The 14,018-nt window shown below is 36.0% G+C and overlaps 1 protein-coding gene across 3 annotated transcripts in view; it reads right to left on the reverse strand.

Annotated features, from left to right (window-relative positions):
* MUSK (muscle associated receptor tyrosine kinase) overlaps positions 1-12,942 on the reverse strand; it is a 130,910-nt gene extending 117,968 nt beyond the window's left edge. For all 3 annotated transcript variants that reach the window (XM_025360020.1, XM_025360018.1, XM_025360019.1), the window contains exon 1: positions 12,730-12,942. In XM_025360020.1, coding sequence (XP_025215805.1) covers positions 12,730-12,808 — 79 coding nt within the window. In that variant the 5' untranslated portion in view covers positions 12,809-12,942. The remainder of the gene's footprint in view (positions 1-12,729) is intronic.
* Between the last annotated feature and the right edge of the window lie 1,076 nt (positions 12,943-14,018).

A 14,018-nucleotide genomic window follows, 5' to 3' on the forward strand; every position in this document is an offset into this window, starting at 1 on the left:
AACTAGAAAATGAAGAGGCACCACTTTGTGAATCGTACATTTTAAAGGGTAAAGCGCAAGGTATGTGAATGATATCTCAATAAAGCTGTTTTGTTCTATTTTATTTTTGTAAGACAATGGGAGGAAAGGCTATAGACATGGTCCCTTCTTTTTTCTCACTCCTCTGTGAAATGAGAGCTACCTGCATTTATACAGTAAATCATATGGTTGCTTCAGTTAAAGGGCAAGGTATATATCAAAGTCAAATAAGTAGTGTGATTGACGTTTAGAGGTGAAATAGTCAGTGACAGACTTATAAAGCATCTAGAACAGGCTGGCACATTGTTTGGCCATAAAAGATACATCTACTTTCTGAATAAACCTTATTATTATTATTATTTTTAAATTTTTTTTTTTTGTAAAGTCAAAGGCAAGCTCATCTGCTGAGAGTGAGAAAAAATGGTGAGTGGGAGTGTTTTACTTGCCCCATATCTCCCTTGCTAATGTTATTTTGTCTTTTAGGATTCGGTTTAAACATCTATCTCCTTCCACTTTCCCTGACATGCTAGGCAGACCCAAATGCCCTTTTCCTTAACCTTATGTTATCCTGTAAATGTCAGTCTTATAATGTCACTTGTCACACAGATACTATTTAAATGATCTGTTTACGTCTTTGTCCCACACTCAATTATTAAAACCTTGAGTGTTAGTTCAGGGATCATGTTTTAGGCATCTTTTAATTCCCAGGGTGAGCACCGTGACTGATATACTGTTTAAATGAACAAAACTGTATTTATAAGGCCTCCACAAAAGGAGTAAATACAAAAGTTGAAAGATAGTAGTTGAAATAAGAAAGCAGAATTTTTATGTAAAATGCTTCTTATACACAGTCATCAGGGCCACCTTCTTCCCAGCTTTTCAACAGAATAATCATTATACATTATAATAATAATAATATATATTAATATAATCATAATATAATAATCATTATAATATATTATAATCATTATAATATACAGAACATAGTACAAAGAAATACAGACATGGACACTATTAAAGAATAGTTAGGAGATATAACTATAGAATGACAGGCACTAATACACCTCTGATAGAAGTTTGAGAAAAATAAAAGAGGGGAGCAGCCTAGAAGCAATATATAAAGAGGTAAATAGCTGATAATTTTTCAAAACTAAAAAAGAAACCCAGGAATATTAAGATTGAAAGTACCCACCAAGTGACAAGACAGATTTTAAAGAAAGAAATTCAGCTGGGCATGGTGGCTCACACCTGTCATCCCAGTAATTTGGGAGGCTGAGGAGGGCAGATCACTTGAGCTCAGGAGTTCAAGACCAGTCTGGCCAACATGGTGAAACCCTATCTCTACTAAAAATACAAAAACTTTAGCTGGACATGGTGGTGCACACCTGTAGTCCCAGCTATATGGGAGGCTGAGGCACGACAATCACTTGAACCCAGGAGGTGGAGGCTGCAGTGAGCTGAGATCACACCACTGCACCCCAGCCTGAATGATAGAAAGAGACTGTTTCAGAAAAAAAAAAAAAAAAAAAAAGGAAAGAAAGAAATTCATACTTGGACACATTGAATTAAAACTATAAAAATTAAAGATAAAGAAAATCTTAAACTCTACTAGAAAGAAAAAGATTAATTCCTTAAGAATGCCAATTCAGGGTAACCTGAGATTATTCAGCAACAACAATTGATACCAAAAGGCAATAGGCTAATATCTTTACATGACTAAGTCAAAATAACTGTTAGCTTAGAATCATACAGCTAGCTTAGGTAATAATTTTAAAGTCAGAACACTTACAAACAAATATTGAAAGTGTTTACCACTCACAGACTTTCTCAGAAATAGTTACTAGAGTAAATAAACTCAGAAAGGAATAATTTATACCAGAAAGAAAGGGGTGAGTTATAAAAAACAATAGCATAAATGGTGGTGAAATATCATTGCGATTTTAGCACACTATGGAATATTGTAAAAAACTCACAGATTTTTGTGTTTAAAAAAGAGTGGAATTAAATTCTAGACAAACAATTATAAGATCAAAGTTCACGGAAGAAGTTTAAAATGCTAAATAGTTACAAAATGTTAAACTCTTTGCCATAAAATGCAAGAGGATAGAAATGTTGACTAACTTCAAACAGAAAGAAAAATCTATGGTTAAATGCTTATGTTAAAACTTCATTAGCGGTTACCACTGAAAAACAGATAAAATGCAAAACTCCCAAAACAACAGGAGAAAAAAGAGGTACTAGAAAGGCTTTATCAGTCAAAAACAGAAGCAAAAACAAACAGGAAGAAGAGGAGGAATACATAAGCCTAGAAAAAGCATGGTTAACAGAAGACATAAAATAATATGGAAGAAACAAATCCAAAAATGCCATAAATCACAGTAAGTGCCGATGGTATAAGCTGACCTATGAAACGACAGATGCTATCAAACACAAAAGACACACCTAAATAAAATAAAACAGAAATGTTAAAAATAAAGGGGAGGGAAAATATGTATAAAGCAAACAATATCCCAAAGAAAGTGACATAGCAATATTAATATAAGAAAAATGAATATAAGGGCATATGCACTTATAAGGAAAAAAGAAACATTATTTAATGATAAAAGGAACAAACCATAAAAAGGTATGACAGTAATGAAACTTAATTATTTAAAAATATGGACTCAAATAAACCCAAAAGTAAAATTATCACAAGAGTACATGGAGAAATATTTTAGCATGGTGTAAGCCTTTAAAAGATGTCTTCAGACACTAATAAATCAAACAGAAATACAGTAAAGATATAGAAGATATAAACATCAAAATTGACACTAGATATAATGTACATTTTTAAAATACTTAATGAAACAATTAGAGAATACTTTTTTTAAATGACACATAGATAAAACATTCAAACGTACAGAAAATATACCAAGCTACATAGGAGATTTTAACCCAGCTCGAAGAATTGATTTTTATATAGACTGTATTTTCTAACTATAATAAAATCTGTAAGAAATAGACAATAAAAAGATAGTTTAAAAAATCCCCATCCTGTTTATAGATCAAAAGACAAAAATATATATGTAGTAAAAGACAATAACAGAATTAGTAAAATTAATTAAACAGATATGCACATCAATTCTAAGCCCTGATAGATGACACATATTTTCAAATGCCCATGAAAACTAAAGATTAAAAAAATTTTAAAAGCATAGATTATATGTCACATTCTTGAACCACAATTCAACATAGCTAAACAGTAATGAATATTTAAAAACTAAAATCCAAAGAATTAAGAATTTTAAAAACGAAATGGTTCACATGTAATAAAGGGTGTGGTGAAATCATCAACAATACTCACAGAAGAAAAAGATTAGATTATCAAAGAACACTTCTGAAAAAAATATAATGCCCCAGAATTTTTCAGGTAAGTTTTAAAAAACTTTTAAGAAAGAATTAAGTCTCAAGTTACATAAAGCTACAAGGAGCCAGGTGCAGTGGCTGATGCCTGTAATCTCAACACTTTGGGAGACTGAGGCAGGAGGATCCATTAAGCCCAGGAGGATCCATTGAGCCCAGAAGGGTCCATTGGAGGATCCACGTGTTTGGGACCAGCCTGGGCAACATGGCAAGACCACATCTCTACAAAAAATACAAAAACAAGAAAAATTAGCCAGATACAGGTGACATGCATCTGTAGTCCCAGCTACTTGGGAGCCTGAGGTAGGAGGATCACTTGAGCTCAGGAGGTCAAGGCCACAGTGAGCTGTGATTGCACCACTGCACTCCAGCCTGGGTGACAGAGAGAGACCCTGTCTCAAAAACAAACAAAAGCTATAGGGAATATAAAATATAGAAAGCTTCTCAAATCAATCTTTGGAATAAAACAATGCTAATGTAAGTCAAGCAGGATGTAAAGCCCTAAAGTAAAATTTTAAAAAGCAAATTAAACATAAATTTCAAAATTATTACTATGCATTTAGGCAGAAAAAAAATCCTTGCAAAAATATAAGGATAATTTAATAGAAAAGTCCTTTAAACAGGATTTACTATAGTCATAGTTTAAAAGATACCCATCACAGTCAAAAAGGCAGTAACAGAGTTAACTATCCATTCCCTACTTGGAAACCATTAGTAGAGTAGGAATATAATAGTATTTCTTTAACATGATAAATAATGTTTCTCAACCACTGAACTTGATAAAACGAGGAATAAAAACAAACTATACAATACATTCACACACATTCACAGGATGATTCAAATTTGGCTTGGTGCAGTGGAGAGAAAAGAGTGTTCCAGGCAGAGGAAATGGTAACTCTGAAAGCCTGAAGACGGCGGGAGATTGGTGCCCTAAGCCCATTAGAAGAAAACACAAACATTTATAAAAGATGGGTGAGAGAATGAAAAGTTTAGAAAAGAGGCTGAGAGGAAGAAACCAGAGTTGTAAGCAAAGCCAGTGGAGGCTATTGGCAGAGCCCAAGAGTAGCACACATTTCACAAAAGATGGAGAATCAAATGCTGCCAAGATGTTAAGTTAAATAAGGACCTAAAAGTGCCCATTCCTGATGAGACGGTCATGTTGATTCTGGTGCTTGCAGATTTGGTGGAAGCCAGATTGCAGTGGTGGGGGTTAGGTGGTGATAAGGAAGTGGAAACTAAGAGGAGAGGGAAGACATCTTTTTGCAGCAGAGTTTAACAATAGAAGGGAAGAAAGGGGCTGCATGGTGCTGGAGGTGAGTATGGTGACAAGAGCGGGTTTAAATGCTGACTGGAAGCATCTAGTAGAAGCAAAAATGTAGGACATTGGAGAAAAACAGGAGATAATTGAAGGAAATAGGTCCCTAAGAAAGCAGATAAATGTGGGGCTCAGAGGAAGAAAGACAGGTTAACCACAGATGGGAGGAGAAAGTCCTCTTAAAGCACAGTGAGGGAGAAGGAGGACAAGATGGATGCAGAGAGGTAGGTTTTTCCCCTTTGCTGGTAGGGAGCTGAAGAGAGAGCTTCTTATTTAAATGCTTCTCTTTCCTCAATGAAGTAACAGCCTCTGAAATTTGTAAAGATATATGCACACCTATGTTCATTGCAGCACTATTCACAATAGCAAAGACATGGAATCAACCCAAGTAACCATTGGTGATAGACTGGATAAAGAAAATGTGGTACATATACACCATAGAATACTATGCAGCCATAAAAAGGAATGAGATTATGTCCTTTGCAGGGGCATGGATAGAGCTGGAAGCCATTATCTTCAGCAAACTAATGCAGGAACAGAAAAGCGAACACCGCATGATTTACTTATAAGTGGGAGCTGAACAATGAGAACACATGGACACAGGGAAGGGAACAACACACACTGGGGCCTGTCAGCAGGTGGGATTGGGGGAGGGAGAGCATTAGGAAAAATAGCTAATACATGCTGAGCCCATTTATTTAGGTGATGGGTGATAGGTGCAGCAAACCACCATGGCACACGTTTACCTATGTAACAAAACTGCACATCCTGCACATGTATCCCAGAACTTAAAATTTAAAAAATAAAATTACATACATATGTACGTACATGTATATATATACCATATATACACATATATATACACACACACATATTTGAGAGAAAGAGACTGAAAGAATGAATAGCAAAATGCTAAGAGCATTTATCCCTTGCTATGAGCATTATGTGTAATTTTATATTTTTGTTTTTCTGTACCTTACAGGATTTTTTTAAAAAATGAATACATATTGCTTTCGTAATAGAAAAAAAATTGTAGCAGATAAAATGCCAAAGAAATGTTAATTTTCAAAATGCAATGGAAGCAAAATTGTAATTCATAGAGTTTGAGAAAGTCAATATCAATATAAAGTTATTTTCTAAACAACAAATGAATGAAATAAGCAATTAATAGTATAATCATCTAGATTTTGAGCGATAAAGAACAAAAACAATATTTTATGAAGCTTGTGGGGTGTGGTTAACAATGGGCCCAAAGATTAATTGATGATGTTGAATGCTTTTACTGTTTAAAAAGAAAGACTAGGCCAGGCACAGTGGCTCATGACTGTAATCCCAGCACTTTGGGAGGCCGAAGCGGGGCGGATCATGAGTTCAAGAGATTCCTGGCCAACATGGTGAAACTCCGTCTCTACTAAAAATACAAAAATTAGCTGGGTGTGGTGGTACACACCTGTAATCCCAGCTACGCGGGGAGGCTGAGGCAGGAGAATCACTTGAACCCAGGAGGTGGAGATTGCAGTGAGCCGAGATCGTGCCACTGCACTGCAGCCTGGGCAACACAGCAAAGCTCAGTCTTAAAAAAAAAAAAAGAAAGACTATTGAGCAACTAGCCATTAGAAGGCAATGTAGCACAGGACTTGAATTCACATCCCAGCTCTATCACTTGCTCTGCAAGTCACTTAACCACACTTAACCTCAGTGTCTTAGCTATAGCTGGAGATAATAATAAAGCCTCCACATAAGCTTGTCACAAGGAGTAAATGGAAACCATTTAAAATTGTCCTTGGTCCACATGGAGCACTGTGCAAATGTTACTTGATTCTATAATTTAGAAAAAGAAACCCAGGCTGTTCAATTGTTTTCCTTGTCTTTATTACATTCAAATTTATTATACCATTAATATTTTATCTCAGGCTGGGTGTGGTTGGTGGCTCACACCTGTAATCCCAGCACTTTTGAGGCCGAGGTGGGAGGATCACTTGAGCCTAGGAGTTTGAGTTCAGGCTGGGCAACACAGGGAAACCACATCTCTACAAAAAATTTAAAAATTAGCTGGTGTGGTGGCACACACTTTGTAACCCCAGCTACTTGGGAAGAAGCTGAGGTGGGAGGATCAACTGAGCCTAGGAGTTGAAGGCTTCAGTGAGCTGTGATTGCACCTCTGTACTCCAGCCTGTGTGACAGAGCAAGACTCTGTCTCCAAAATAATAATAATAATATCATCATCATCATCATCATTTCTGGGAATCTATCCTAAGGAAATAATCTCACATATAGAAAAGCATATAAGTGACTTTTACTGCAGAAAACACATCAATTTTACTAAATTCTACTAATTGTAGTCAAGTGGGAGAAGATTGAGGCACACAGTTTTGTCTTCCACAGGTTTGCAAGAGCCACTTGGTAATTTTTTAGGAATTTTCAGAGGTGATTGTTATATATTACCACTATTAAAAACTAAGTTGTATATATTTATAATTAAATATATTAAAAACAAAGTAGTAATACTTGACATTCCTAATGATTTAACTACATTTTACTATTATATAAGTTCTTGAGGTTATCTCTAATGTATCTGTGTGGTAGAAATAATATATGAAGGAGGCACACTACACATGCTATTTCCCAACTCAGTGCTCAGTATTTGAGAGTAGCTTGAGATTGGCCACAGACAAGATGGAGTCTTTTACTATGGAGTATTTATACTGCAGAAATCAATGAGAGCAACAAATCTGGGCCTTTTTTTCCTCAGTGAGGTGAATATTAAACATATATTAGCACACTGTTATCTAAACAGAATATTAGTCATTGCACATGATGTTTTGAAGATTAATAATATAGAATACACTTATGCTTTAGTGCTAAGTAAAAATAGCATGTAGCACAATATTATTAGCACTTTAAAAAATACATAGAAAAAAATGAAAGAAAATAAACTAACGTGTTACTGGTCCTGGAAGAATGGGTGATTTTTTCTTGCTTAAATTTTATGTATTTTGTGTTTTCAAAATCAACCTTAGATACCATGTACTACTTTTATAAGACAGAAACTTTATGCACTAGTTTTATTTTCACTCAATACACAGATGCAGAACTGGCAGAGGTAACAGACTTAGTATTAATATTATCTTTCCAATGAGGTGACACATTGGAGGTGTCACATGAACTGTTGAGATCAGTTAAGATCAAAGAAGTAAGTCTTAGAATGTCTTGGAAAATAGACATGGAGACATATGGAAGGTGTTACTAAGAACTTTATTAGGTTAACACCTTCCCATAAGATTCAGTGACATAACAGTCTTATGTGAAGTTTAACTCTGTTTTTACTAATATTAGCATCTAAAATTGATTAAGAATCTGGTATGTGCCATGCATTATACTTTTCATTCATTATCTTATTTATCACAAAAAATCATAAAGGTAGATACTATTAATATTTCCACTTGCGGACCAGAAATGAATACTAAAAATGGTTACATAACTTGTCTACATATCACAAAAATGTGAAGTGATAGAGCTGAACTAGCTGAACTTCAGGGTTAAAGTTGGTTCCTTTCTCTAAGACATACTGCATCTTCAAGATCATACTGATTATGCACAGATGGATAAAGAGAAGATGTACATCAATATCAGTTTCTATACACAGAATGCAAAGTCCACATTGCCCATATTTCCAGTTATCCAAATCTGCTTTCCAGTTTTCACTGACACAATCACACGGGTCAGTTGTATTTAATGATATTTGTTGACTCAGCACACTGTCTCTTGTTGACTTTCATTCTATCCAGCTTTCATCTCAGCCAGAGCCTGTTTAAACTAGGGCACTATTTCTTCTCTCAATCCAAGGACTACATGAATAACAAATACATGAAAATGAACACAATCCTTTTCTGGACCCAAAGAAAAACTTGACTTGGATATTAACTTCTTGATGAGAAGGACGTGACATTACTTTTCGTTTGTATTTTATGGCCTCTCGCATATGGCCATTGACTTCCAACTTTTGCTTGATTATTTTTTGATTGACATGACCCAATGATTGAGTACATAAAGAAACAAGGTGTATTTGCTCCTTTCTATTTTAGTAAAATTAGGGCTCTGACTTGGAAAATATTTGTGTTTCTCTTAACATTATGAATGCAGTAATTTTTTAGTATAACAAAACACTCTGGGGTTGGTTTAAACTTTTTAACCTTCTCTTCCAAGCCTTAAATATCCTTGTTTTACTTGCTTCATGATCCAAACTATACCGCATGGTATGCTGCCATATAACTCCAACTCTTTTACTCTCTAGTTCTTTAGCTATACTGACCCTGGAAAGTGCCAATCCTGAATTAATCCAGCCATCTGTCCTCACTACCCTATGTTCACATAGCACTGCTGGTATAGTGCAGCAAATGTTCAGGTCAGGGGCATTATAAAGAAAGCTGCAGTTCCTAGCCCCAGCTGGGTCCTCAGCATGGCCCGTGTGATCCTCTCATCTTCCTGAATACAGCCACTCCCTTCAGGCCCCCTTTCCACCCCTCACTTGTTACACTTCTTCAATGACATCAGGTTTCATTTCACTGAGAAGCTGCCTACTTCATTTACCTTTGGAAATAAGGTAGAGTTTAAAGAGATCTTGAAATTTCTGCTCCTTCCTTCTTTTCTTTAAGGTCAATAATATTTGAAGCAACTCTGTTTACTCAAACATGCAATGAATAACTCTTTCAATGCACGTCAATATAAAATATTCATCCAGGACTGTGTGTCCTAGATTTCAATGACAGCTGTGTCAGTCCTGACTTAGTCATATGTCAAATCTGTGAATCCTATCCTTATATACATATAATTTAAAGGAGGAGGTTATTCAAATCTATCTAAAGATAAAATCATTTACACTCAAACACTTCAAGGTTTTGTAGTAAGTGGAGTATTTTGAAAGTAAGACATTTGACAGTTCTTTGTGCATATTAAGCAAATCCAGAGCTGCTTACATGAACTCTTATACTCCTGCAGAATCTAACATCGCACCATACATTTCATACTCCCTGATAAAGCATTAAGTGTTACTGATGTATATGGTTAAGGCAGTTATCCAGTGAAACATTGGCTACTTTCATAAATGACAGTTTGTAAAATTCTACTACTTGGGTTATGGCATTGAATTCATCGCTGAAAATATCACTAGTTGAAATGATTCAGAAAGACAATTTTTCCCCTTATCTTTGGGCATCAGTAGTCTCAATTAAACTAAAATGAAAACTATAAACAATTAATTCTACAAAGTTGGATATTAATTTTTATCAAAAAATAATGTGCAGAAAGTCAGAAAAGAATCCCCTGAATACTTTTGTATTATTTTAAATATGTCAATTTTTTAGGTAATACATATTGTGCAATTTCCTTTATTCATCATGATAAAGGACTTAGGAAGAAGTATATTATCTAAAAAACTCTTTTTGTTATTACTGTCTGCCAAGAATAGGGAAAACAGTAGCTTTCTATAAGTAGTAGAAATAGTTTGGGTGGGCCAGTTTTATTAGTTTCAGTAGTATAATGACCAGCGCTGTGGCTCATGCCTGTAATCCTAGCACTTTGGGAGGCTGAGGCGGGCAGATCACGAGGTCAGGAGATGGAGACCATCCTGGCCAACATGGTGAAATGCTGTCTCTACTAAAAATACAAAAATTAGCTGGGCGTGGTGGCATGCGCCTGTAGTCCCAGGTATTTGGGAGACTGAGGCAAATGATCGCTTGAACCTGGGAGGAGGAGGTTGCAGTGAGCCGAGACCGCACCACAGCACTGAGGCCTGGAGACAGAACGAGACTCTGTCTCAAATAATAATAATAATGATAGTAATAATATTTTATTGTGGCTCTTTTCTCCCAATGTATTCCTCACCCTTCAACATTTAGAATTTTAAGGACTGTACTTTCATGATATTATTTATTCTCAGAACTGGTATATGTAGTAAATAAATGTTTGTTCTCCTAGACATGGTGTTTTGGCTAAGGGTGATGTTAAACTCATACCAATTTAGATTTTATGGTACAATAGACTGAGAAAAAAAATTGTTTTAATTTTTTGATTTTAAAACCTAATTCTAGTAGTTAGTAAATTATAAGAAATGAAATTGGATGAATGAACTGGTTAGTTTATTTAAAAGTCAGGATGTTTGGCTTTGTTATCTCGATGCCACTATATTGCAGTGTTTTCAAACTAGAGATAGTGTGCATTTGAATTAAGGGCTTTATTTGTAAAGTTTGGAAATGAAAATCAATTTTTTCTAGCATATAATTTAACATTTATTCAGATAGAGAGGTTTTGGGGGTTGTGTGTGTGTGCAACAAATCCTTATTTGAATCATCAAAATCAATTGTCCTGCTCTTTATAAGACTGTATTTTAGTATTTAACCCTATCATTTTTATGTAACTGCATGGTTTAGAAATATACAAATAAGACTTAGGACGACCCATACATTCAAACATCCAAGTGGGGCCTTACCGGACATCCGTTGTTTGATCAGGAAGTATTAAAATAATCTGAAGTCAATGTTAAGTCCTTCTAACTATTATTAGCTGTTTGAAAAGATCTGGAGTCTCTTTTATCTGTAGATGCCTTAAAGTATTCATTAGAAATTAAATGTTTAAATACATTTGAAGATACCATTATACTCAAGTAAAATGGAAAAAGAGAAGCAACAAAATTAAACAAAAAAACCTGTGAAACCGGATTGTTTGTGAAGAAACCCATATCTTATTTGCATGTGAACCTTGACCGTATGGCTCCAGAATTTTTAGTGAACCACAAAATCTAAAGATACGTTTTGCATCTATATATAGATACCACCTTCATTTATCTACACAATACAGACTGTTTCAGAGCTTTGATTAATGTAAAGAGAAAATGATTAATTGGAACATGTCCTAAAGCAAAAAAACTCTTTTTACTCTATTGTATAACATTTAATTTGAAAATTCTTTACCACAAAATCTAAAGATACGTTTTGCATCTATATGCAGATACCACCTTCATTACCTACACAATACAAACCGTTTCAGTGCTTTGATTAATATAAAGGGAAAATGATTAATGTGAACATGTCCTAAAGCAAAAAACCCTTTTAACTCTGTGGTATAACATTTAATTTGAAAAGTCTTTTATTGATACCATTCGATCTGCTTTCTCATGTCTTTTTTAAAAAAGATTTCAATGATGCCCTTAGTCACTTTGTAAATCACATTTTCCAGTCTTCCTGATTTAAAATACGCTAGTCCCAGTTTCATAATACACTGGCCAGAAACTATATCACTGGACATTCTTGCTACTGCAACAGGTGTTTGTCAGTTTCTTAAGTTGCTTTCCTTTCCCCTGAGGTGGTGTTATTTCCGGTACATTCCAAAGGCTCTGAAAAAAACTTTTGCCATCTCTTGCCAAGCCAAATCATGACTCCGCCTCAAAGTTATTTAGAATCCATTGTCTTCTGGGTTTACTACACAGGCAAATTGTGTATGTCTTTCTGTATTTCCAATTTTTAGCAACTAAAATATTTATTAAGTGTTTGGCAAAGCTAAAACTGAAAATAAAAGTGATTTTCATTCAGAAGCCAATGCTCTGGATGTCTGAGAAGGGGGTTGATTCTATTCCTGGCAAACCTGATGCAAAAAGGTTTTCATCATCCACTTAGACCACCCTGAAATTTGACATACGCATAAACAAAATAGACCTTGATAACTTGCAGTGTACATGCTTACGTTTTGCCTTAGAAGTCAGAGCTCTGCATGCACTATGTGGCTAAGCCTTTTATTGCAGAACTTCGGAGGAAAATGTTGGTAGAGAGGAGACCATCAACCAATTGCTTATGTATATAGTTTCCTCCCTCATCCTACATCTCACCCTTCTTCAAGTAAAACTGAAGCCCACCATACTATAAATCAGTGGTGGACATATCTCGTACACACACTCTACAACCATGACAAGGCAACAAGAAGACACGATTGCTCAAACCAACCTTTTGGAAGTTTCTCAGTTCCGCTGAAGGCAACCAGAGTAAGAATATGTACCAGTGGAATGTTGACGAGCTCTCTCATGATTAATCCAGGCTCACGCAGGACAAAGTTCCTTCTGGACAACGCAAGGAAAATGCCTCCACGGTTTACATTTTAAAGCATACTTTGTTGCAAAAGGGTCGTCTGCTAATGACTGTTTGTGTCAGCAGCTCCACAGGCTCTAAGTATAATCAGGAATTCTCAGACTTGGCTGCAATGATGGACACAGCCAGCTGGTGAGTATCCACGTAGGCCAGTAACGCAAGTGTAGGGCTAGAGGAACAAGGGCAAGAAAATCCTTTTAGAATCCCTTTTAAGACAGTGGCAGAAGGACAATACCAGATGCCTTTTGCAACCATCACTGTATTCCCAGAGGTATAGGTGTCCTGGCCTTTGGATTCAGCAGCCCACTCTCCTGGACTCAAACCAGAAATCTGGGTTTATTTAGTCTTCACTCCTCCCCATCTCTCACCCCACCCCCACTCCCACATTCAGCCGGTTCCAATTCCTACAGATTTTATCAACCAAATAGTCCTTGTAACTTCTCTCTGTCTTGGGTCTTAACCATTCTCTATCTTTTTTCAGATAGTCCCTCCTGCTCAGAAGCTTTTAGGGGCTCATCATCACGTAAAAGTATATTTAAACCTGCCTAATCTGCCGAATATGACAGGCCTTACTGGAATCTGCATGATTTGTTGTATGTTAGTATTATTACGATTCTTTTTTTTTTTTTTTTTCCAGAGTCAGGGTCTTGCTCTGTTGTCCAGGCTAGAGTGCAATGGGGTAATCATAGCTCACTGCAACCTCAGACAGAGTAGCTAGGACTACAGGCACCTGCCACTACAGCAGGCTAATTTATTTTTATTTTTTGAAGAGATGAGGGTCAGGTTATGTTGCCCAGGCTGGTCTCAAACTCCTGGTCTCAAGTGATGATCCCACCTCGGCCTCTCAAAGTGCTGGGAATACAGACGTGAGCTACTGTGCCCAGCCCCATTCAGCTTCCTATATTCAACAACCTGCTGATGGTTCCCTGTATACAGCTTTCCTACCTCCAAGAATTGCTCATACTGTTCCCTTTTCTTGGAATACTACTCCCCTCCTTTCCACTCAGTTCACACCTCTCTCAGCTTGACCATCCTCTCCTCCTGGGAGAAAAATTCCATATCATCCTAAAGCTGTGTTACGTTTGTCTTCTCTGGGTTTCCGTGATATACTGTGCACATCTCTACCATTGCACTGACCACATTGTTTT

The sequence above is a fragment of the Theropithecus gelada genome, chromosome 15 (assembly GCF_003255815.1).
Source record: "Theropithecus gelada isolate Dixy chromosome 15, Tgel_1.0, whole genome shotgun sequence".
Classification (NCBI taxonomy): Eukaryota; Metazoa; Chordata; class Mammalia; order Primates; family Cercopithecidae; genus Theropithecus; species Theropithecus gelada.